The sequence below is a fragment of the Xiphophorus hellerii genome, chromosome 18 (genome assembly GCF_003331165.1).
Source record: "Xiphophorus hellerii strain 12219 chromosome 18, Xiphophorus_hellerii-4.1, whole genome shotgun sequence".
NCBI classification, from domain to species: domain Eukaryota; kingdom Metazoa; phylum Chordata; class Actinopteri; order Cyprinodontiformes; family Poeciliidae; genus Xiphophorus; species Xiphophorus hellerii.
Genome location: NC_045689.1, coordinates 31,985,748 through 32,012,150, shown reverse-complemented (window position 1 = coordinate 32,012,150; position 26,403 = coordinate 31,985,748). Strand labels below are relative to the sequence as shown.

Genomic DNA, 26,403 nt, shown 5'->3' with positions numbered 1-26,403 from the left:
TGTGTGGGGGGGAGTGGTGTGTGTGTGTGTGTGTGTGTGGATACCTTGAGAATAATGCACCGCTCGTTGTGCATATACATGATGATTCCTCGGCTCTGCAGCGTCCTGATCCTCAGGGTGAGCTTCAGCTCCGTCTGCAGCTGGTTGGACAGTCTGTATTTGATGTAGCTGTTGCCTGAGAAGCTCAGAGACGAATGACCTGCAAGCAACACAAAGCTGACCATCATTCTGTGGGTTCAAATTAGTTTATTTTGTTTAAAAGTAATCCGCTGACATCAGAATACCTGCACACTCTCCCAGTTTGCCTCGCGGACACTGGCACGCATAGCGCCCTCTGGTGGCCTCCACTGAAACACACTGCATGTCTGGTGGACACAGCTGCTCCTCACACCGCTCTAACAGAACGGCACAACTGGCATCTGCACACAAAAACAGAGAAAGGTGCCTTTATTACATCTCCAGACTGACAGCAAGAGGTAACTCATAGGAGCATTAAAAAGAGTAACGCATTCCAACTTAAAAGTTTTGAAAATATTGCAGTTATTGCTAATTATTTTTTCAGAATATTTCTTAATGTGAAAGAGGACAAAACTGAGTGAAATTTCATTCATAATGTAAGTAATGGCTTAAAAATTTCACCTGATGCAGAAAAAAAAACAAAAAAAAAACTTGCTAACACTATAGTGAAATGAGGAAATCTGATGTCTCACCATGGCATGTACAGCGTGAGGTCCGGTGGAAGCGAGGGGAAACAAAGCTGGCTCGAGGAGTGCTGTACGTGGCCAAGTTGTGTGAATCCAGAGTGATGCTCTGTTCACACTGCGCTCCGCGACACTCCAACCCAGAGCAGTTCTTATCCAGGATGGCTGACACTCTGAGCACGTCCTCCAGTTTTCGCCGAGACGTGCTGAGTTTCTGGGTGAGGTAGGCTGCCTTGTAGTAACCCCCTCCTGCCGTTGCCACGGACACGAGCAGGTCTAGCTGCTGTGTGCCTCCAACGGGCTGCAGGCTGAGCAGGTGCAGCGTGTCGTGCTGTTGGGACGTGGCCGCCTGCTGCATCACCTTCAACAGGCTCTTCAGGTACGACGCTACAAACTCTTGTGGCGCTACGCTTTCGAAGCGCACGGTCACAGCGTCGCGCAGCATCTCCAGCGTCGCTTGCTCCACGTGGACGCGCACAGGGACCGGCACGTTAAAGCGGCCGTCACTAACGCTGGCATTGAGAAAGTATTCGCCGGCATCCAACCCACTGAGAGCAATGATCTTCCCGTCATGGGGGCTGATCTTGAATAGGCTGCGCTGGGAGGGGGCGGCGTGTCCGAAGGTCAGCGCATCGTAAGGGTCGGCATCGGTGGCATGGAGCTGCCCAATTACACCACCAGGAAACTCGTCCTCCATAGTGATGATATGAATCTCCAGTGGGAAGGCCACCGGCCGATGAAGGCTCTCTTCAATCACTCGAACAGTGAGATTGGAGGAGGAGGACAAAGTCGGCTTCCCAGAATCTGACACCTGGAGGAGAGGCAGGAATTTAAGACGGCAAAAAAGAATGAATTCTAGATAGATAGAACGTGACAATGAAGGAGTCTTTATAGATATAAAGTGTTTTAAATATTGCTAGAGTCGATTTTCAGAAGAAAAACAACATTTGTCTCTCCATTATTACACAGTACCAGGTGATAATAAGTGACAAAATAAAACGCTTCCTTCTTCTTTCTTTCAGGATGACATGCTTGGGCCTGGTGGCCTACCCACATTGGAAAATGGTGGCTGCTGATGTTCTGATATCATATATTGTCATTACATGAACCAAGATTTAATTGTTAAATATGACTTTTGACCTGAAGTCATGCTTTTGGAGCAGGGTGAACGCTCTGTTACATTATTCTACCCTTCACATTGCATCTCCATCACAGTTCTTATAAGTCAGTAAATCTATACATCTTTACTGTGCTGCAGCAAAAGTTGTCTTGGTATCTTCTTAATGTTTTCCTTCCACTGAAAATATTATTATAATTTGGCTTTTTTGTCGCTCTCTTTGACGAAATGAATATTTGTTTCCTTCCTGATGGGACCCAGAAGCAGCACTGTGTCTCTACCTGGATCTGAAGAACATAATCCTTGGCGATGTCCCTTCTGAGGACTTGATTTGCCACCAGTGTACCATCTGTCTCCAGCTCAAACTCCCTGCCATTGTTTCCAGACAGGATGCTGAAGGAAAACGGCGGGCCGTTATGAGAGGCGTCCTGATCGATGACGGACAGCTGCAGGATTCTGGTGCCAATGGGCTTGTTTTCCTGGAGCAGAGGTTAAGATCAGGAAGATTGGAAATGAGGACAAGGGGGGAGAAAAAAAAGACATTTAAAACTGATTTAGCTAAGGCAATACAGTATATAAGGTTAATATTTTTAGAATCCAGTAACTTTAATGTTTAATGCATATCTTTAATATAGTGGTGTAGGGCTACTGAGCCAAGTCAAAAATTCTATATTTCCAATAAGTCTGGTAATACTCTGAAATCTGAGCTTTTCGCCAGTCTTGAACGCAGCATTACAATTCTAATACTCAGTTATCCCAGCTGCTCTTCAGCCTTGAACAAATCATCTCATTTGTGAATCCAAAGTGAAAAGAAAGTCTCAAAGTCAAAAGCCCAGGCCAGCAGATCCGTGCGCAGCTGGTGATTCATGCACCATATTTTTCTATTTGTTTGCATAATGTACTACTACTAATTGAGCAGCTTGAAATGTGTACATTTGAGAAACTGCTTACACATGTCGTCACCTTCCAAAGAATGATTTAAGACCTAAGTCATTTTTTTGACAAAAGTGATTTTGACAAAAAAAAAAGAAAAAAAAAAAGACCACCTATTTTTTTTTGGGCCAAAATATGATTTAGGTAAAAAATAAAAAAAAATAAAAACTTTTGGCAAAAAATGACTTGAGCCATTATTTTAGGAAGGTGATATGTGAATGTTGAAGTACACATTTATGCTTTGTGTTATAAACATTTGTGAATTATATTGTACACTTACAAATCTTGTGGTATACTAGTGGATCCTATTGGATGCTTTCTGAATCTTTTTGAGACTAATTTAGCTCCATATATTTTCTGCATTCTGGCTTTTCATTCACACCATTACATATGTGTAGATGTATCAATAATTTATCATGTATCTTTGCTGTGTACAAGAACTCTTTCTAGCAGTGTGATGGTCTGCCATCCCGTCTACCTGTATGACAGCAGTAAGGTTTGCTGGGAAGAAGGTGGGTGGGTTGTCGTTGATGTCAGAGATCTCTATGCTGACCACGGTGGTGGATGACATCGGCGGGGTTCCAGTATCGAGGGCTCTGACAGCCAGTGAGTAGCTGGGGACCTAAAAGCACAGAAAGCACGGAAGACTGTCACTACAATGACAGGGATGCAATCTAGAATGAAGACAATAAACGATATTTTAAACAAAACTATTTAACAGCCTCATTCTAAAACTGTACGTACGCACAGAAGATCAAAAATGGCATATGACAAAAAAATGTCATATTTGTAAAATCATGTACATGCAATTTTCCTTTATACATCACAGTTGAGCCTCACAGTTAGTGCTCAAGGTCCCGCTACAGACCCTGCCCACTGTTAATCATAAATGGTCGATGCAAAGCACTTCATGAATGTCAGTGTTTCTTTAAATGAGCCAGAAGGTCAATTTTATTTCATGATCAACGAAGGTAAAAGGGGTTTTGGAGGGGAGTCACAATTTCACCAAGGCAGAAAATGATGAGTGGAGAGTTGAAAGCATAATTTTTGTCCGCCACAGTGACGTGAAATAAAGTTTATAAATCACCACCTGCATTTTAGGAGCTAAGATCCACAGTTGAGCATTCATGTGTTTTATAGCGCAGCTGCAGTTGGGGACTACTGGGGAAAAATTCAGGAAGCAACGAGAAAGAAACTAAAGCCATTTCTAAAGCGGAGGGACTCAAGCGACCAACAGTGAAAACACTGCTGAACTTTCCAAGGAGTGGCCAGTTGACCAAAATCACTTCAACGGTGCAACAACAACTCATCCAAGAGGTCACAGAAGACCCCACAACCACACCCAATGAATCGCAGGCCTCACTCACCTCAGGTCAGAGGTCATGCTTCTGTATGGCAGAATTTTAAGACAAAAACCACCGCTGAGCAAACGCCTGCGCAAACCTCTAACAGCTCTCCTTCTGCACTTCAACAACTGCTAAAAGATACATATGCTACTAATTTGTAAGAAGAGACTAATCTAAATTATTTCATCTTATTGCTCTACTTTACATCTATTTGAATGATACATTTTTGGTGATGTGATGTACATGAAGGTAAAAGAGTGAAGCAGTAGTTTTAAAAAGAGACGATTTGATTAAGTTGTTTAGTGGAATATGCAGAAAATATAGAATTAGGCAGACAGGTACATTGCTTTATAGTGTATTGAGGTTGTGCATTGTTTTTAGAAAAGTACCTAAGTAATTGTTGAACTAATTAGTTTTGAAAATAAAAGTAAAGTATATGTATCACCTTTTTGAGGAAGTAATTACTATTTCCAAGTATCTTGACCGACACTGGCAGAAACTATTTCAAAATTCATTCAATGATTTTATGACATTTTGCATCTATTGCTACATAATGCGTTGTAACATGCTGACATGTAAGTAAGTTAAAATGAGGAAATCTCTCCTGAACTGAACTGTGTCCTTACTGTCTCACGGTCCAGCGGCTTGTTGACCTTTATGATCCCACTTGTGGGGTCAATGAAGAACTCGTTGTCCTGGTCTCCACTGAAGATAGAGTAGAAGACGGCTCCATTCAGACCGCTGTCAGCATCTTCTGCTACCAGCTGCAAGCAAAAAATATACAAACACATCATAACTAAATAATACAGTGTGTCTCAGATTGCAAGGTTGTCCTTCTGCCACTAACGTAAATAAGAAAAGTAATAATAAAATAGCCTATTGCTAATATATTTTTACTTAAATATAATAAAATAAAAAGTTGGGTCTGGGCGGTAGAACGGGTGCTCCATGTATAAAGTAAGGGGTCGGAGGACTTTATATTTTTTAAGGTCGACTACAACATGATAAAAGTCGAGTCGACGTCGACTAATCGCGGTGACGTCATAATGAAAAAATCGCAAACCGCCTCACAACAACTTAGAGGCTTTATCAGCTATATTCAAGGCAAATATTGATTTAAACCTTTTACTAAGTATTTTTATGCAGAATTAAAAGAACAAGAAACAAATTATTATCCCGGACTTCTTCTGAGCAGTGGAGAAAAGTCGCACAAAGACTTGTCAGACTTTGTTTGTTTTTTTTCCAAACATCGGCTGATGATCGCATGCTGGACAGCTGCACATGTATGAGTCAGATTATTACACTGACTACAATGGTGCTTCTGGAACATCACAAACAAAACTTATTATGAACGGATCCTGTTTGGTTACTGTTGAATCCAGTGCCGCCTCCTGCTGCTCCTCCTGCCCGATGCGCAGCAGGACGCTCCGCTGACTCAGCAGCGGCTCTCTGCGGGATGAACCGACATGCAGACGGCGGCAGAGATCGCCTCTAATCAGATCCTCAGAATGGAGCTTGGACTTCGTTTCCAGATGTTGTCAAACAGAATTTTTAGAAGAGCGTAAAGCCTGATATCTGACGCATTGTCGCACATTACTGCGGTAGTCTTTTTTAAATTTTATTAAAATATTTTTTTCGGCACTAGTTGGCTTTATTTGACAGCAATCCGACAGGAAAAGGTGCAGGGAAATGGGAGAGGGGAGAGAGGCATGGCCCCAGCGAAGTGAGGACGGGAGTCGGACTTCAGCTTCGTGGTCTACAGTCTCTATATGCGGGGCGCCGCGCTAACCACTGCGCCAAGCAAACGCCCCTATTCCAGTAGACCTGGCTGGAATTTTTGGTTTCTCTTTGGTAAATTATTTACATTTTTATACAAGCTGAGCTTTCTGATGAACTCACCTAGTTCATCTTTCATTTTCTTGGAAAAATCTGTTTTGTCACTAGTCGACTGGCCCCGAAAAAAGTCATTACAGAGTATAGAGTCAACTGGTCGACGAGTCGAGTAGTTGATGAAATCCCTAGAATAGAGGCTACTGATGTCGACACAACTGTCCTGGGTTTGAGTCCCAACCTGTAGACCTTTGCTGCATTTCTCGCTGGTCGACTTCATAACTCGCTGACTCCTGACATCACTTTGACTGGTTGCAGTGACGTGTTACTTGTTACTGATCAATATCTGAAGCCCAAACTGTAACTTTCCATCCATTATATTTACCCTCAGTTCTACTTTTCAATCAGTGTTAAAAAGTGTGATTCTGAGAATAAAGACATTTTTAATGTGTTCTCTAATTGCATTCATGAGGTTTAGGCAAGATTTTTTCATTTGATCTTAAGACAACAATTTAAAAAAAAATTGAGACTGATGAAAAATTGTATTTTCATTTGAAGCTACATCAGGGTAACCATTTAGAACCACCTACTGGCCCTGCAAAGTTTCTGTTACCAGAACCCTGGAAACATGGGACTCGTAGCAGGAACTACCTAATAAAACCATAAACGTACCTGCACTACAAAATGTCCAATTGTGGAATCTTCTGGCACCACAGCAGTGTAAAGGGCATGGCTGAACACTGGAGCATTGTCGTTAACATCTGTTAGGTTGATGTTCAATGTAGTAATGGCACTCAAAGGAGGAGTGCCACCATCACGAGCCTCCACGGTTAGAAAGTAGTCCTTGCAGGTGTCATAGTCTAAAGGGAGGGCGACTAAAATGGCACCTGTGGAACAATAAGAGGACAAAGAGAAGAACACATACATTCAGAGCAGTGGCTGAGTACTGGGAGACGATATCACCTGCTTTCTTCTACAAATCAGATAATTGTTTGCATTTTAACTGGTTGGAAAGCAGGTTGAGGAGGGACTTTCTCAGGGCACCACAACTGCCTGCATATTTATATTTCTAGCTTAAAAAGTTAGACATAGCGATTAATCCTGATTAATCAAGCATTAGTGTGAGTGTTTCAATCACAGCACCACTTAAAAGGTCATTTGGTTTGATATCACCTATCAAAGAAGAGCCCTTCTTAGATATTTTAAGACTTGATTGTTGAAACATTATACAAATTTGATTGCAGATATAAAATGTTCTAAATTTGCAATTTCAACTTTTCCTCAACCACTTTACTGGATAGTTCCTAGAAGGTACAATTATACGTTTTTTTAGAACTTTATCTTACATTATAGGAACCAGAGAGAATTAGAGAGAAATTGTTACTTTGGCTTTTGTATTTTATTGTCAAAAACAAAACATTTCCAAAATAAATGTTGCGTGAAAACCAAATTTCAATTGCATATTTGCTACTGGGGCTGCACAGTGGCGCAGTTGGTAGCACTGTTGCTTAGTAGCAAGAAGGTCCTGGGTTCGATTCCCAGCCTGGGGTCTTTCTGCATGGAGTTTGCATGTTCTCCCTGTGCATGCTGGGTTCTCTCCAGCTTCCTCCCACAGTCTAAAAACATGACTGTCAGGTTAATTGCTCTCTCTAAATTCTCCTTAGGTGTGTTTGCCCTCTGTGTTGCCCTGCTATGGACTGGTAACCTGACTATTGCAGGAAATGGCAATTTCGCCACTGTGCATTGATTGTCAAGTTACAATTTTTATGTTGAGTTCAACTTCTCCCTATCTCTCTGACTTTCTTGTCTGATTACTGTTAAATAAAGGCCACTAATTCTGAAAAAAAATGTTGAAACAAACAAACCAAAAAAAAACAGCTATATTTCTAAAAGTCATCGGTTGCATAATTCAAACAGACAACTCCCTCACTTACCAGTCAGGGGATGAATGTAGAACCTCCTGTGTTCGTTGCCTGATCTGATGCTGTAGGAGATCTCAGCATTTGTCCCGATGTCTTTGCTAGCGGCATGCACTCTCAGAACCTCAGTACCGACTCCCACATCCTCTGGAACGGTTGCCAGCAGATCGCGGCGCTCGAAAACAGGCGGGTTGTCATTGATGTCCAGAACAGTGATTGTGATGTTGACCAGCGAGAAGAGAGGCCGTGGCAAACCCTGATCAGACGCACGCACGGTTATCTGATGAGTCGGCTGGACTTCCCGGTCGAGAATGTGCTCCAGGACTACTATGCCAGTGAACTCATCGATGGAGAAAAAACCTCCAGCAGAGTCAGCCAAGGAGTAGACCACCATGCGACCCGGACCTGCTTTTTAGAAACAACCATTAGCTACGTATTTGAAGCTTCTGATCCTTCTTGTTTATGAAGCAAAATGTTTATGCAGTGAGTATATGGACATTTTCATCATTTTTATTTATTACATAAAAGCTTTGTGTCATTTCTTCATAGTAGCGATCAAACATGGCTGCCTCAGAGGAAAGATCTGCAGATCCTCTTTGTACATCTCTAGCAAGCCTTTCTGTTACTTTCCCCTCATAAGCTCTTGAAATAACCAACTATCTTCTTCAGGATGTTCATAGTTCCTGTGATGCTGCTCCATTCAGTTACACCCTGTGCACAACAAGCTGAAGAGTGTGTGCAAATCTGCCAGAGCTTGAATCATTGCATTTTCTATTTTTATATTACCATGTAAAATGTTGTGTCCATGCTCTGTTGATGTCTCAACTGTTTAGTATCTCTTTGACTTCTCTGGTTATATATGTTGCAGAATCAGATCCGCCAACCTGCTGGGCATGCAGTACTATTGTAACAAATAACAATATTACCCAATGTGTCATGAGGCAAAGCAGTAACATGGGGCAAGCCTATCAATTTTAGCTGTCCGTAGTGAAGCTAACTAAGAATGTTCAGAAAAATTAGAAAACTTGCCACTTGCACTAGCATGGCTGTGCCAGCTAGGTAGTATTAAGAGGGGAGGGTCTTCCTTGGCTCCAGCAGCCACAAAAGGTGATGAAAACTTATATTTTCCTCTATAGCAATGAGTTGATGTGCGAAGCAATAAATACTGTCACTCATTCTGTAAATATTGTTGCCTTATCCCTGGGAATCTTCTCTTCTCCCTTTAGTGCGATGCTTCATCCCAACTTGGTAAGCTTGCTTAACCTGCTGTAATCGGAAAACTGTCAAGTATGATGGTGGCTGCATTTTCTGCTGTTATTTCAAATTTTGACTTTATGTTTACGAATATGTTTTGATCTAAACCACTTCATTATTGTCTGGAAAGTTGTTTGTTGTAAGGTGACCTTAGAGGCTTATTTTCAATATATAAATATGCATCTAATCACTTTGTAAAATAATGTAAAACCAATATTAACCTTTACAACAAAAAGCTGAACCTGCCTCGTTAGCAGAACAGTAAGTATGTCCCTGTAAATATTTGGCCATGCTGTAAGATTAGGAATAACGACATTGTCAGCAATAACTGCTAACTGAGCAGTAACAGTCGGTCTGTCATCACCTTCATCTGGGTCTACGGCGTGGATGCGAGTGAGCAGAGCCTTTACTGGAGTGTCTTCATACACACTGACATAATACTGTGACAGTGTAAAAAGCGGCGGGTTGTCATTCACATCTGTCACCACCAGCTGCACTTCAGCACAACACCACCGCCCTCCACCATCAGTCGCCTTGGCAGTTAATCTGTAGTTAGGATTGGTCTCACGATCAAGAGTCACTGATGACTTGATTTCACCTGGACAGGTGAGAAGCAAAGAAAGTCACGTTTGGAGACCAGGGACCCAACAGGGACACGACAGTGTGTCAAACATTTCCAACAGCTTTAGTGAAAACACAAACTACAGCAAAATTTCAACAATTTCAACACTGGAAGATAAAAGAGTGTTGGAGCAAAACCCCACACACAACAACTGGAGCTTTTATTTTCACTGGGTTGGATTGTTGTAACAGTATCTTTACTGGCCTCTCCAAAATCAAGCAGCTGCAGTCCATCCAGACTTCTGCTGCTAGATTTCTGACCAACATCAGAAACACAGATGTTATATTACACAGCATCGGATCCGTATTTGTAAAAGTATATAGTTTAAAACTTCACAGTTTGTCTACAAAACAACCAAATGTTCTTGGGCTGAAACATACAGTATTTCTGAGTTGCCTCTAAAATATGAAACTGAGTTCCCATACATACCAGTGTCTGGATCCACGATGAAGTCCTGGGATCCAGGACCATGCAGGGAGTACTTGAGCCGAGCGTTGCTGCCGGCATCAGCATCTGTAGCTCCAACCCTCAGCAAAACACTGCTGAGTGGGAGGTCCTCTGGGATGCTGGCTGTATATACCACCTGCATAAAAGCACACATTTATAAAAGAATAAAATAACCTAACAACTTTTACGTATCAATATTTTCCAAATCCTACCAGCAGTTGAGGCTGTCTTCCTACCTGGTCACAAATGGGGTTGTTGTCATTGGTGTCCATCACTGTCACCTCCACAATTGTGTGGGATACAAAGAGTCCATCACTAGCGGTGACATTGATGATGTAGAGGTTGCGTTCCTCTCTGTCCAGTGGTCCTTTCACATACATCTTCCATTCACCCTGAACCAGGCCGAGTGCAAATACACCTCGGTAATTCCCACCTGGGAAACACAAAGTCACACTCTTTATCAATCCCAATCAATAGTTAAAAAATTTTTTTTTTTCCTCAAATAAGGGTAGCTCATTTCCAGCCTGTAAAGCATAACATCTGACTCAGCATAGCACCGATTTACAGCACTGACATTGTGCAGGCAAAATATGTCTGTATGGGACAGATTAATGCAGCCAGAAAAAACACCACGACTGAACTGAAATATTGTGCCACATTACTGAAACTCAACTGAACATTAACAGCCACCAGAGACCAGAAAACCATCATGGAACCAAAGGGATACATAACCATGGTTGAACTGCTGCTGTAGGAGCTTAGGAAACTGTGCAGATCACACAGTTATAAAAAAAAATGTATGGAATATACTGTAAAATGTACAGTATGGAATCATGGAGTGTTTGTGTTTTTGGTTATGACTCACCAGTTATGACATAGCTGACATGCCGGTTAACAGCAGAGCTGTCGTTGTCCTTTGTGTTCAGAACAGCCACCACCTCGCCTGGAGGGCCACTCTCCTGGACTGTACTGAAGTAATGGTTCTCCATGAATATGGGGGGGTTGTCATTGATGTCTGTCACTGCCACTGTCACTGTGCTGGTACTGGAAAAAGACAGGGTCTCTCCCAGGTCTGATGCTACCACTGTGAATATGTAGGACGGATTGGACTCATGGTCGAGCTCTTTGCATAAGACAATCCAGCCAGTATTACTGTCGATGCTAAACGTCCGCACCAATGCATCGGAGTTTTCCTCTGCCTGGATTAATGTCCCAAGCCTGTATGTTACTTGGCCATTAGCTCCTGAGTCTGGGTCATGAGCTTTGACCTGTATGACTCTGGTTCCAATTGTCATTCCTTCCATAACAGTCGTCACATAAGAGTTGGTCTCAAAGGCTGGTTTATTGTCATTTAGATCTAAAACTTTGACCTCGACATCAACGGACGTCACAGCATCCAACTTACTCTGGTGTCCAGTGGCAGTTATTTTAAAGCTGAATCCTTTCATCACCTCATGATCCAAGGGCTTATCCAGTTTAATCACTCCGGTATTTTTCTCCACTAAAAATACTCCATCTAGATTATTTTCACTACTTTCTCCATTAACAATGGTAAAGCTAACTGAATGTGGGTTATATCCATGAGGACTCTTGAGGTGAACCCTTCCAATGACGGAACCTACTGGTGTGTTCTCTAGTATGCTAAATGAGTAATGGTGCTGCATGAAGTCAGGAAAGAACGCCTCCGGAGACAGAACATGAATGTAGACAGGGACCAAAGAGTGCCGAACTGGATTTCCTCCATCTACAGCCTTCACAAAAAATGATAATACTGAGTTTCTCAAGTGGCTGAAGCTGCCTTTGGTAACCAGCCAACCACTGTCTGTGTCTATGTCCAAAATGTCTGCTACAGGGATCCGTGCCTCACTGTATAGTGAAAATGTTACTTTGGCATTAGAGCCGTAGTCAGGATCAAGAGCCTGAATCTGTGTGATGAAGAACCCCTTGGCTACATCAAATTTGAGCGTAGCTCTGTACTCTGTAGCACTAAAGCGGGGTGCATTATCATTTTCATCTAAGATAGTAAGATGGATTGTGCAATAGGAAACACGACCCCCTGAATCCTGAGCTGCCACTGTAAGAACAATGTCCATGTTGGAAGGGTCTTCACGGTCAAGTTTTTCTATTGTGCTTATCTGACCATTAGCATCAATGCTAAACAGGTCGTTACCCACATCGTTAACAAATGAATAAGTTATGTGGCCATAAAGTCCAGGGTCTGCATCCGTTGCCCTCACCTAGAATTTAAAGAATGACTTTAGAAAACAGAGGATATTTAAAAGGAATACATATTATGAGAACATAGACGAGAAAAATAAAATATATAGACAGTCATAAATGTATACAGATTATAAGATTAGTGAATCTCAAAAGCACCTACCTGAATTACATTGGTTCCCACAGGAGAATTTTCTCTTAACTCAGCCTCAAACATCTTCTGTTCAAACACTGGATCATGCAGGTTGGCCCCAAACACTTTAACGTGAACCTGAGCTGTGCTGGTAAAAACTCCGTCAGACACTGAAACGTTGAGGTTGTAAGTAGGCTCCATTCTTTGCTTAAGGTGGCTGGACAACATGATGATTCCCGTTTTTCTTTCCATCACATAATCCATTCTTTCATTTCCTGACAAAATACTATACACCAATTTGTCAAAATCTGAACTATCAGCATCCGAGGCCTGAACACAAGTTATAAAGTGTCCCTTTGGTGCTAACTCACTCACATATGCCTCATAGAGAAGCTGGTTGAAAACTGGAGGATTGTCATTCATGTCTTTTAGAAGAACAGTCACTGACACTTCAGTGCTTAGTGATGGAAAACCATTATCAGTGGCCCTGACAATGAAATCATACTCTGGGACTAGTTCATGGTCTAGGATTCGTGCTGTAAGAATTAATCCACTGCTACTATCAATGTGAAAATAATCTGTGCTGTTATGCTCTTTTGAGAATATCCGATAGCCAACTACATTGTTCTTCTCAGAGTCCATGTCTGTGGCAATAACTTGAAGGGCTGGAGTTCCGATCATCACAGTTTCAGACAGAACAATCCTGTAGGACATCTCTTTGAAGACAGGTGGGTTATCATTTATATCTTGGACCAGAACATCTACATCAACTTCTGCATGGGAGCCAGTCAGGTAGTTTGTAGCTCTGATGGTTAGGCGATAATATGGCGTTTCTTCATAGTCCAATGAATTAATTACACTTATAACTCCGGTATCAAATCCAATACCAAACTGAAAAGACGCATCTCCAACGACAATAGTATAGATTATGTTTTGTCCATCAGGACTGGTTGCATTGATGCCAAGAATCGGTGTGTGAACATCCACATCTTCATTCACAGAAACAGAGTAGAAGGATTTGTCAAAGACAGGCATGGCTTTGTTAACAACAGTGATGGGAAAAGTAATAGTAGATGACAGGGGAGGGTCACCACAATCTTTGGCATGTATCTCCATTTGGTACTCTGCATTGGACAAATCTGACTCAAAAGTCCTTTTGAGGCTAATGGTGCCTGTCTGTTGGTCAATCATAAAGTGGCCATGATCATCTTTGAGAAAGTATGTCACCTCTCCATTAATACCTTTGTCACCATCCACTGCAGAGACTCTGAAAATGGATAAACCTGACTCAGCTTCTACTTGAACAGCTGCATAATATGGAAGTCCAACAAACACCGGAGCGTTATCATTTATGTCTTCTATATGAACTTTAACGAGAACTCTGGCCACATGCTGATGATCATGCTCCCGTCTTGCTTCCACAATCAGTTCATAGAAGTCCTGTTCTTCTCGATCAAAGGGTATTCCTGTGGTCTGGATGACACCAGATGTTGGACGAATGGTAAACATTGTGGCAGCATTCAGCAGCGTGTGCAGCAATGGCTCGTTGAGGCGGTTTCCTACAGCACTGACCACAGCCACTACGGAGATATTTGACACATTCTCTTTAATAGATGAGACGTAAACCTTCTGGGAAAAACTTAGACCCGAGTCCAGAGCCTCTTTGACAATTATTGTCACCAAAGCAGTGGTGGAAAATTTTCCATCTGAAACTCTGACACTTAGGCGAAAAAGCTCTTTGGAGAAGTTGCTGTTTTTGACGACAATAATCCCACTAGAGGATTTGATGGAAAAATTCTCCAACACTCCTTCAGCCAAAGAATATGTAAGATCTGTAGTAATATCAGTATCGGGGTCTATAGCTGATACCTGCAGGACCTCGACTCCAATATAGGTGGGAAGTAGAAGAACAGTTTCATAAGTATTCTGTTTGAAGAGAGGAGGTGAATCATTTGAGTCCATCACTTGTATAGTCACCTCAGTTGGACTATCTGCTATAAGTTGTGGCTTACCACTGTCCCTCACATTAACATGGAAGTGGAAAGCTGAAAATGTCTCGTGATCAAGATTAGCAATGGTTCTAATGGAGCCAGTGACTGAATCCACAGTGAAGAACATCTTTGCAGTCTCCTCAACAATCTGATAAACCAACAGAGCATTTTGGTTGGAGTCAGCATCAGAAGCTTTGATTACTAGAGGGAGGTTTTCTGAATTCAAGACCACACTGTTGACTGGTGCTAGCTCACAAATGCTGCCGTGATAGTGATGCTGTTGGAACACAGGTGGATTGTCATTCTCATCCAATGTCTGAATTAACAAGCTAGCATTAGAGGCCATCCCGGCCATGTTGGTAGCTTGCACTACAAGGCTATAAGAAGCTATATTTTCATAGTCAAGAGGTTTTTGAGTTGTAATGACTCCACTATATTGATTAATCTGAAAAACTTGTTCTATGTTTCCTTGCTTGATGTCAAAAGTGAGGGTCGACTGGCTGACAGCACTGATTGTGGTGACAGAGGTCCCAATAATGGCATTCTCTCTGATCTCAGTCTGATATTCAGGTTGAAGGAATCTTGGACCAGAATTGTCGGAGAGAGTGATGGTAATCCGCACTATTGAGGTAGCAGATAGGGGAGGGGTGCCGTTGTCAGTGACTCTGACACTAAGAACATAGTGTCCGATGCTAGATAAGTCCAAATGACGTGCAACACGAAGTATACCAAGAACTGGCTCAATGTTGAATGCATTCCCAGTGTTTCCTGTGGAGAAAAAAAAAATTATATTATATTTGCAATGTTTCGAAAATTTACATTTACATGGTTTTCAGGAACTACAGTAGCTTACCTGCTTCAATGGAGTAGTGCAATTCAGCATTCTTGCCTTTGTCTTTGTCCAGAGCGGTGACCTGAACTACAGCTGATCCCACTGCAGCTGATTCATAAACTAAGCCTTCGTAGAGTGCACTGGTAAAAAAGGGTGCATGATCATTTGTATCTTCCACCTCTATCAGTACACGAGCAAGATTTTTTCTGTATGGGAACTCTTGGTCCTTGACCTGGAGAGACAAAAGTAAGAGAATAAATACCTAGATGTGGTCATCGTTAGCAATCTGTATATTATAGCAACCATAACAGCTTACACCAGTTAACTTTTAATAGTTAATTTTGATTCCAGTGATCACAAAATGTCAATGTGTTTTTCTGTAATTGTATGTAATGGACCAACATGGTGTAGTACAATAATTTTCAAATGGACAGAAATAAAATTATAGTATAGGTTTGTACTCAGCACCCTTTACTCTGATACACCTAAATAAAAGTAAGAGCCACCAGGTGCAATTAGAAAGTTGCCTTCTCAGTAAACCAGTTTGTGCTGGAAGAGGCTACCATGTCACAGCAAGACGCCATGCTCTCTGAGTCAAGATTTGTCCACAACGTTTGCCTGAGTCCGACAAACTATATGAACCTGAGAGTGAAATTAACAACCACGAGGGAGGTTGCAGAGAGTGAAAAATGTGGCGCTGGCATTATGTATTCAGCTGAGCAGAGCTGTGAAAATAGCAGAGCCATTTCAGGAGTTACAGTGGAAGAAGTACAGGCAGTACGCTGATAATTGTGACAGACAACCTGGCAGCACAGGGCAATCTCAGTTTTGTGAAAAAATGCATGTGGAACAAACTTACATGTCCAGCATGCAGAATGTGACATAATGCAGCAAAGTCAACCATTTTGAAGTTAAATAAAGAGTATGTTCAGAACAAAGAAAAAGAAACTAGATCAGTAGTCAGTGAACCTAACAGTTATGATTTTGGATTTTGGAAAGAAGCTGGAGTACCCACAGAAAGCCTAAGTCAGGATTTGTACAAAAGATCTGGCTGCAAAGCGGCAGTGCTTATAACTACTGCACTGGGCAGAAATTTCAACACTTATACATCTAAATTTATTAAATTGTTAATTAAATTAAACTGTTGTACATTCAATTCCTTATGTTTAATTCATTATTTTCAGGCTGGCTGTCTCTTTCTGGGTGTTTTGACAGACAAAGATCTTAGATGGTGAAAATTAGTGATGGGAATTTTGGCTCTTTTGACTCAACTGCCAAAGCTTTCAGTTCCCTAAACAAATGTTAATTTATTATAATATATAGCCTCAAATTTTAGCTTAACTTGGCAAATATGAATGTTTTGAATGCTAATAAATTCTTTTTCATTTAGGGTTCTTATGAGAAATTTTGTACTTGTCTAATTTTATGTATTTTTCTGTAACAGCAGGGATCTTAAATTTTGTGTAATATTTTATCCAAACTTTTAATTTTTAATTAACACAAAAACAAATGAACAAAACACTGCTAAGCAATCTATTGAACAGAACCAAAACAGAAACAGATTTTTCTGTTATGGTCATGTTGATGAGCTGAATCCAAAAATCACTTTGGTTTTGCTCCATCAGATCAACTTTCTGAACTATGGAGCAACATGAGCATCAAGATGCAGGACTTGTTCTCACATCTGGATCAGTTTCCTGAGAATCTGAGATCAATGAGTGATGAGCAGGAGGAGAGATTCCATCAGGACAGGAAAGAGACGGAGACGTGATGTTCAATTCACATGTTCTTACCCTTATCAGTGTTTATTATTCAATTTACAGAAATCAAAGTTTGTAACATTTAAGTAACACTCTATTAGAAAAAAAAAAGTTTTCCCCTAAAACATTTTTTGGATGAGAAATATTAACGGAAATTAACTAATAATGTCAAAAAATGTAATAAATTTAGTCAGAAGATCAGATGTCTCTAAATCAGATAAGAATATAAACCTGACCAGATTGAGAAAAATGGATGTCATCTTTGGATTCAGTGGTGCAAAATAGTTATAAATCAGCTGAAAAAACACAGACAACTTAGAAAAAATATTTTTTGTAACCCAATGTTTAAATGACATTTTATCTAACCAGCACACTGTTTTCTTTAGGATTTGCTGTGATTCAGTTATGTTTTAATGGTCAAAGTAATAATAAAGAAACTAAAGAAATAATATTTTAATGAAACAGCCCTTTAAGGATATTGGGTCAAAGTTTTTAGCAGTGTGGTCAGTTAAGAAAATATTAAGCTCTAAAATAGTCCTTAAATGGCAAGACCTTAATTAAAAGGGCTGGGATCAAAGGATGGGCTTATTCTTAAGCAGAGTATACGTACAATGACAGTCAAAATGTGCTGGGCACAGGCCTCGTGGTCCAGCCTCTGAGCAGTGTAGACTGTTCCCAGCGTGGGGTGGATGTGGAACAGACGCATGCTTCTAGAGTCTATGGAGCTGTGGAGAGAATAGGTGAGCTGGTGATGCTCGTCACGGTCTGATGCCAGCATCTGGACCACTTCAGTGTTGGGTGGTGTATCCTCCGAAATAATGACCTCGTAGACTCGTTGTGAGAAGACGGGATCATTATCATTACTGTCTAGAACAGTAATGTAAACCTGGAACATAGAGACATTGATAAGAGAAAAAGGAATTAGTTAAAAAAAACAAAAGAAAGGCAGTATTAACTGAAATGTGCCATTTTAGTTTTTAATGGGCTCAATTTCACAAACAGCTGTCCTGTCATACCTCCTGTTGTCTAGACTTTTGGCTTATGTTATTTCCTTGTATTGATTTCTTTTTTTCATTTAGTCTACCTCCCTGATCTCCACCAGCCACCGGTTCTCTGTCCACAAATCAAACTTTCTAGTATGTGAGTTCCTCAGTCAGCTACCACCACATTCCACTGTTGTCCACTTCCTGTTCTCCTGTGTTCTGTTCTTTGTAGATTTCTTATCATCGTGACATTAAATGTGGCATCATCTGCATTTTAGTTCTCTTTCACACGCATCATGACAGGTCCACATTTAGCAAAACAAATTCCAAATATTTTATCGAGCACTTTTCTATTCATGTCACACACTATACTTACTAACATATAGGAGATAAAATGATATATTGTCTGCGCAAGATTAGGAATTCAATGCAAAGTCTTAATAGAATATTTAAATACAAACTATGAAGATGACAAGAAAGATTACAAGAATAGCAATGGAATCATGGACACTATTCAATCTACCTTTCTCAACAATAAAAATACTCAATATCCTTATACTAGACCAAATAGTCAAGTTGGGTACATGGCAGAGAAAAGTAAACACTTTTTAATAGAAATCACCAAACAAGGATTTCCCTCTCTGTGTCCTGAACGCCAATCTGTGCTTGGTTTTCATTATGCTACTTTAAACTAACAAGCAAGCTGAAGCAGGTCCACCAGCAGTGTTAATATGCTTTAAGGCTTAATGAGCATAAAGTGAGTACTTGAAAGAGAGAGGATGAAATCTTTCAAGTGAGATGCTCACTGTGTGTTAGTGAGCATCTCGCTAAAATAGAATAGAATAGAATAGAATAGAATAGAATAGAAGTACTTTATTCATCCCAGCAGGGAAATTACTTCGCAGTTACAGCATAGAGACAAGACACAATAACAACTACCACTGAGTAGTAGTTGTAGATAAAATAAAAAAATAAAATAAAATATAAAATGCTATAAATTGTAAAATATAAAATGCTGTTAATATAAAAAGCAACTTAAGAGCAGTCCTTGCAAAGATTCAAAAAATGCAGATATGTATATGTAAATATGTATATGTACAGCAAGTGTGCCACAGTGCAGTTGTGCAAAATTGGACTGATTAGTGCAGAACAATGATTTAGCTTTTATTGTACAGTGAGATGGCATGTGGCAGGAAGGATTTCCTGTATCTGTCCCTACGACAGCGGAGCTGGAGCAGTCTATGTGAGAAGGTGCTCCGCTGTCTGTCCACTATGGGGTGGAGAGGGTGCTGTTTATTGTCCATAATAGACAGAACCTTCTTCAGTGTCCTCCTCTCCACCACAGTTTCCAGGGACTCCAGCCTTAGTCCCAGTACAGAGCCAGCTTTCCTGATGATTTTGTCCTGTCTATTAGAGTCGCTGGCTCTGATGCTGCTTCCCCAACACACAGCAGCAAAGAAGATGGCACCGGCAACAACACTGTGATAAAAGGTCTCCAACATCTTGCTGCACACATTGAAGGATCTCAGCTTCCTTAAAAAATAGAGTCTGCTCATCCCCTTCTTGCACACAGCGTCAGTGTTAGATGCCCAGTCCAGTCTGTTGCCGATTACAACTCCCAGGTATTTGTAATCCTCCACCTCCTCCACCACTTCCCCTTTGAGCTTCAGTGGCCGTGAAGGTGTCTTCTTCCTTCTGAAGTCAATCACCATCTCTCTGGTCTTACTAATGTTGAGCCTCAGGTGATTCTGCTCCGACCACTCCACAAAGCCGTCCACCAGTGTCCTGTACTCCCCCTCCCCTCCATCCCCTATACACCCGACAACCGCTGAGTCATCAGAAAACTTCTGTAGGTGACATGAGTTGTACTGGAAATCAGTGGTGTACAAGGTGAAGAGAAAGGGAGAAAGCACAGTTCCCTGTGGAGCTCCTACGTCACTGACCACCACACCAGACAGGACACTGCCCAGACGGACAAACTGTGGCCTGCCTGTCAACTAGTCAGTAACCCACGAGATCACTGAGTCGTTGACACCCATCCTCCGCAGCTTCTCACCCAGTAGCAGAGGCTGGATGGTGTTGAAGGCACTGGAGAAATCAAAGAATGTGATTCTCACAGTGTCTCCTCCACCATCCAGGTGCGAAAGTGCTCGTTGCAGCAAGAAGATGACGGCATCGTCCACTCCTAAGTGGGGCTGGTAGGCAAATTGCAGGGGGTCTAGAAACGTCCTCACCCGATGCCTCAGCTGGGCCAGGACCAGTCTCTCCATGACCTTCATCACATGAGATGTGAGAGCAACCGGTCTGTAGTCCTCTGGGTCGGATGGCCTTGGCTTCTTGGGAACAGGAACCACATGTGATGTCTTCCACCGCAGCGGGACTCTCTCCAGCCTCAAGCTCAGGTTGTACATGTGTGCCAGTGCAGGGGACAGCTGGCCGGAGCAGGTCTTCAGGATCCGTGGTGTAATGTCATCAGGTCCTGCAGCCTTCCCCTGGTGTAATTGCTCCAACTGTCTCTTAACCTGGCCTGTAGTCACCGTTAGCTGGGGGTAGGTGTTGTTGTCTGCAGTGGAGATGGGGGAGGAGGGGGGGATGGGGGCTGAAGGAGAGGTGGTGTGCAGGAGAATGCCGGTAGGTGGTTTGAACAACTTGGGGCAGTGTGGATGTGTGGGGGGATGGTGGTGGTAGGGGAGTAGCAGGAGGTGAGCTAAACCTGTTGAAAAACTGGTTGAACTGGTTTGCTCTATCCAGGCTCCCAGATGTCTGTGTGTCTTTCCCCTTCATCCCAGCGATTTGCTTCAATCCTTTCCACACATCTCTCACACTGTTCTGCTCGAGTTTGGACTCAAGCTTCCTCCTGTAGTTGTCCTTGCATGTCCTCAGTGTCTCTCTGAGTTCATGCTGGACTCTCCTCTGCTCCTCCTTATCTCCAGACCTGAAAGCCATCTTCTTTTTGTTTAGAAGTGCCTTCAGGTCACTGGTAATCCAGGGTTTGTTGTTGGAGAAGCAGCGCACGGTCCGGGCTGGCATGACAGTGTCCTCACAGAATCTGATGTAGTCCGTGATGCAGTCAGACATGTTGTCAATGTCCTCCCCATGAGGCCCACAGAGCACATCCCAGTCTGTCGACCCAAAGCAGTCCTGCAGTGCCTCAGCTGCCTCCTGTGTCCACCTCCTCACCGTCCTGATGCGCACAGGCTGCCTACTCGCTAGAGGGACATACTTGGGAGTCATCCTTACCAAGATGTGGTCCGACCTGCCAAGGGGGAGCAGGGCTGTGGCGCTGTATGCATCTTTGGCATTAGCATACAGGAGATCCAGCATTTTGTTTTCCCTGGTGGGACAGTCAACATACTGCTGGAAGTTGTGTAGAGTTTTGTCCAATGAGGCATGGTTAAAGTCACCTGTGATGACCATGAAGGCGTCCGGGTGTTGAGTCTGGAGTTTGGCTGCGGTAGAGCTGATGACGTCATAGGCCACCGCTGCATCAGCTGATGGGGGAATGTAAACAGCGATCAAAATGGCGGACGTAAACTCCCTCGGTAAATAATACGGCCGCATTCCCACAGCCAGAAGTTCAATGTCCGGGCTACAAATCTGTTCCTTCACGTTAACATGACCGGGATTACACCACCTCTCACTCACATAAAGTGCAATCCCGCCGCCCTTCTTCCGACTCTTGGAAAAGTCCCTGTCCCCCCGCACCAAGGAAAATCCAGGGACCTCCACGCTGTAGTCCGGAATAAGCGAGTGTAGCCAGGTTTCCGTGAAGCAGAAGATACTGCACTCCCTGTACTCCTTCTGGGTCCTAACCAGTGCCGTGAGTTCGTCCGTCTTATTCTCCAAAGGCCTCACGTTCCCCACAATAATCGCTGGTACCGCTGGTTTGTGCCGTCTCCTCTTCTCCCTCCGTTTAACTCCAGACCTGCAGCCCCAGTGTCTCCTCCGTAACTCCTCTGGGACCACAGGCCTGTCTCCGGGCAGCAGCAGAGGCTTACACAGTGCAATCAGCTGTTCACGCGAGTAAACAATGCCGCTACTCCGTTCGGCGAGGTTCTCCGTAACAAAGAGTAGAAAAAGTAGCAGAAGAACGCGGAGAACAGCGACAGAACCACATTCAGCCATTGTGGAAAGCTTAACTGATGATCTATGGGTTCTTTAAGCACGGATCCTTAATTGGTTACAGCAAATATACACAGATTAACACACACGACGGGAGCTGCGTCTGCAAGCAGCCAGCTGTGCCGGCGCCATTTTCAACACAGCAGAGATGTTTCATGAAGAACCTGGAAAATAGATTCAATAAATACTAAACGATACAACAAGAAAGACAGAAGGTCGTAGAAAGAGGTCACCTGTACATATGCAGTGCTGGTGCCATCTGTGGCCAGCACTGTCAGGTTGTAGAAGGAACGCTGCTCAGCATCCAGGGGCTTTGCGATGATGATGGTAGCTGCTGTCCTCTCCACGTCGAACACACTGTCACTGTTCCCACCTGCCCCCAAACAAGAGTTGGAAACAGAAGGTATGCAGTGTGAGTCATACAAAGTTTTTCTGAAAATAAACATGTCATAATTAAATGAACAAATGTAGCCTGGTGTACAGCAAAATTCACCACAGTGTCGTGAATAAAATGTGTCAGGCCCAAATCTGGTTGATCCATAAAGCAGCATTTTTTCTTATGCATGGTTTTAATATCTTTTGAGAAATATTTACCAATAATAAAGGAGAAGTTAATGAGATAATAGTCAAGCTTCTGATTTTGAAGATGTCCATAAATTATTGTTTGACAAATTTTCTCTCATTATTGTGGCTTCAGACATCATTTGGGTGATTCTGACTGACCTGAAACCAGAGAAGTTTTCTCTGGTTTAACTTCAGACAAGTTTCAACTGTATAAGAAAACTGTCAGGAATATTTTCAACATAGGGGAAATCAGCTTTGAGTCATTTCATGAGATGACCCAAGAAACATGAAGAAGAGAGTGCCAACCATTCAACACCAGTGTTGAGGTGAAAACAGCCGGTGCCTCCCTTCAGCAACAACCTTGATGCTGGGCCAAACAATTATACAAACTAAACAAACACTATGTCAAGATTCTCCATGGGCTCTGATGAATTCGACATTACTTTTTCAAACATTCAATCAGGTATTTAAGAAATCTAAATTATAGTCATTAACCATGAGTTGCCTTTTACAGAGAAGACTGTCTAACAGGATAATCCTTTTATCAGCTAAAGAAAACCAGAACAGTCGTTATCCAATCCTTTTGAGAATTCACTTTAAGTCGTAACATTTATATTTATGTCTTGTAAGTTAATTAATCATTATACATGTGTAATTGTTCCATTATTGAGTCTTTGTGGCTATTTGATCAACCACTCTCCAAATGTATTAGTATTGTAAATCTGAGAATAATTATATTTTCCTGATGTACTCCTCTCTTTTTTTAAGGAAGCTTAGGCATGGAGCCAGATATTACCCTTCAGAGAGAAAGACCTTTAAAGACTTCAGACAGATCATTTATTTAATGACACTTACAGATGAATATATATTGATACTACCCATGAATCATGAATGGCTTTAGCAATTAGATCTTTAGCCAACTATCTTCCTCTTCACTTCTCCATGGGCTGCCAACTTATGGTGGCAGAGTGGATTAAGTGTCCCAATGATCCTACCAGTTGTCAGGGGGTTTCTGCCACTGGTAGTGTTGTCGTCCATGACAAACAGGTTCTAGGTGAGGCATCAGACAAAGTGCAACCTAAAAGATATGGGGAGTTTTGTGGGGTTCTTCAGGCCCTTGATATGCGCCATTGGGTCCTTGTATGAGTGGTGTCAAAGCTTGGCCCGCAGTACCAGAAGCAAGTCAGACATGTTTCCCGTAAGAGTTGATTTCCACCAAGGTTTCCCTTTGTTACCAGTTTTGTTCATAACCTTTATGAGCAGAATTTTCAGCTACAGCCACACTGTTAAGAAGATATGTTCACAGCCAGGATAAAAATCAGCACCTCCAAATTCAAGACCATGATCTTGAGCTGGAAAAGAGTAAAGGGCCCTTTCAGGGTCAGGGTCAAGGCTCTGCCCCAAGTGGAAGAGTTTAAGGATCTCAGGGTTGTGTTCACCAATGACAGTTTGTCATGGTAAAGAGAGAGCAGAGCCACATGCCGAAGGCCTTGATTCACTGGTCAGTCTATGTTCCTACGCTCATCTACGGTTAAGAGCTCTGGGTGGAGACCAAAAGAAATTGTGGATACAAGAGGCTGAAATCAACTACATTTGCAGGGAGTCTTGACTTTCCAGGTGTCTCTGGCATCTGGTTAAGATTCCTCCTGGAGACTCTCCTGGTGAGGTGTTCAGGAAACATTCCACCAGAAGCCGACCCAGAGGAAAACCCAGGAGACACGGGAGAGACTATAATTCTCAGCTGGTCCAGAAACACAGTGGGATTCCTCTGGAGCAGCTGGTCCATGTGGCTGGGGAGGAGGAAGTCTGGGCTTCTTTGCTTAGGCTCTTGAACCCACAACTGGATCCTGGATTAAGTGGAAGATAATGCATGGATTTTCCTGTCCACTCATAATTTAGATTTAATTTCATATTGAATTTTCTTTAAACCAACACAGTATGTTGAGGTATACATACGATTGAACTAAGAAGCTGACCTAGGTAATGACCTATAGTAGCATCCATTTCTAGGAGGTGGTTTCTACATTCAATCTGGAGTGGAGAGGAACATTTTCATTTTGACAAACTGTGCCATTAGTTTGATAATCAAATCAGCAGGTAATGTACCATTTGAGTGTGCTAGTGAAGATACATCTGAATACTATAACATGGACAGTTGCATTCTATGAAAAATCTATTGCTGCTGCTAATGAAGGGTCAGCAACTGGAGTTGTAATGAGGTAACAGAGGCTTGTAGCCATGGAAGCAGATAAAAAGGGAGTAATGGGAAATTTAAACAAATGAAACCACTCAACCAGAGCTTTGTTGTTGATTTTGCACATAAAAAAAGCAGTGGCAGGAAATAAAAAGAAGGGTAGACTGTGGGAATGACCAAGTAAAAATTTTTGTTTTTATAAAGGCGACAAAATAAAGGGATTTCTTCTGATAGCATTGTGCCAAAATGAAAAGTGTAAATAAAATACCTTCTGAGGAACAGTTCTTGAAACAAGCGCTCTGCAAGATATAGAACATCTCACGAATAGGCCTGGCACCTTCCAGGCATGAAGTATCAAAGGCAGAAAAAAAGAGAAAGGGTAAGACAGGAAGAAAATACATTTTTGAAGAAAACAGGAAAAAGAGGACAGAGACAGCATTAGTTATTTCATAGCAAATATGCACAACACCCACTGATGTGAAGCTGTGGATTCTTCAGTTGTGAACCAGTACTATTAACAGATAAATAGACTCACAGCATGGTTGCATCACTATATGCCTGTGAGCTGGTACAATGCTCTTAGGCTTAGGAGCCTGGGACGGAGCGCCCCCTGTGGGCCATTTCAAATTTAAGTTGTGTTTCTGTATCTGAATTTGGCAGATGCTTTTATCTGAAGTGACAAACCAATGGGGATATAACAATTCAAATAATATCAAAGCTAATAATCTACTGAGAAGGAAGACCACTGATCAGGTTGTGTCTGAGGTGAGAGTATAGAAATAGAGTACAGACACAGAGGAAAGTTCAGAAAGAGATAGAGTAGCAAAGGAGAGGAAACTACAGGGTAGGTGCTGGGTTAGGAGATGCTTTCTGAGGAACTGGGTCTTCAGAAGTTTCTTGGAGACATACTGGGATCTCCCTATTCTGTTAGCACTTATTAGGTCATTCCACTATTGTCCAACAACACCTGAAGAGTCTGAATAGTCTTAAGCAGGTAGGCACTGGTGTCCAACAATCCCTTGACGACTAGTGACAGAGAAGTGGCATAAAGGTTCGCGATTTAATTGGGAACAGTTCTATTTGGAACTTTGTTGGCTGACATCAGTGACCTCCATTTGTCAAGGCAGTTGTGGGAACTTTATTTGTATTGTTTTGTGCTTGAAAAAACAATGACACTTTTAAACAGAACTGCAAATAGGATTTCTACAAGGATGTCTTGCTCGTCCAACAAGGGTTATTATTAAACTGAAGAATTTAAATTCTGGAGGGAAATCAGTGTTTAGTATATGACCATTTATGAAAATAAATTTAATTAGTTTTGATATTTTGTTACTCTTTACTTTAGGTTTGCTGAAACAGAAGACACATTTGAAATCTTGTCACTGTGATAATCATCAGAATTGTTCAATAGACTTAAAAAAATTATTTGCGACCGCTT

The 26,403-nt window shown here is 42.0% G+C and overlaps 1 protein-coding gene across 6 annotated transcripts in view; it reads right to left on the bottom strand.

Annotated features, from left to right (window-relative positions):
• The window catches only part of fat3a (FAT atypical cadherin 3a), a 69,676-nt gene that overhangs the window by 20,508 nt on the left and 22,765 nt on the right, over positions 1–26,403 (bottom strand). For 3 of the 6 annotated variants that reach the window (XM_032545287.1, XM_032545290.1, XM_032545288.1), the window contains exons 7-23: positions 25,234–25,302; positions 22,441–22,580; positions 17,713–17,988; positions 15,364–15,574; positions 12,550–15,278; positions 11,035–12,406; positions 10,406–10,602; positions 10,152–10,305; positions 9,465–9,698; positions 7,862–8,251; positions 6,600–6,814; positions 4,724–4,861; positions 3,230–3,373; positions 2,100–2,297; positions 711–1,512; positions 285–419; positions 45–199 (exon numbers count right to left, since the gene is read on the bottom strand). In XM_032545287.1, coding sequence (XP_032401178.1) covers positions 45–199; positions 285–419; positions 711–1,512; positions 2,100–2,297; positions 3,230–3,373; positions 4,724–4,861; positions 6,600–6,814; positions 7,862–8,251; positions 9,465–9,698; positions 10,152–10,305; positions 10,406–10,602; positions 11,035–12,406; positions 12,550–15,278; positions 15,364–15,574; positions 17,713–17,988; positions 22,441–22,580; positions 25,234–25,302 — 7,559 coding nt within the window. The remainder of the gene's footprint in view (positions 1–44; positions 200–284; positions 420–710; positions 1,513–2,099; positions 2,298–3,229; positions 3,374–4,723; positions 4,862–6,599; positions 6,815–7,861; positions 8,252–9,464; positions 9,699–10,151; positions 10,306–10,405; positions 10,603–11,034; positions 12,407–12,549; positions 15,279–15,363; positions 15,575–17,712; positions 17,989–22,440; positions 22,581–25,233; positions 25,303–26,403) is intronic. The other 3 variants (XM_032545289.1, XM_032545291.1, XM_032545292.1) reach the window with 1 other exon arrangement.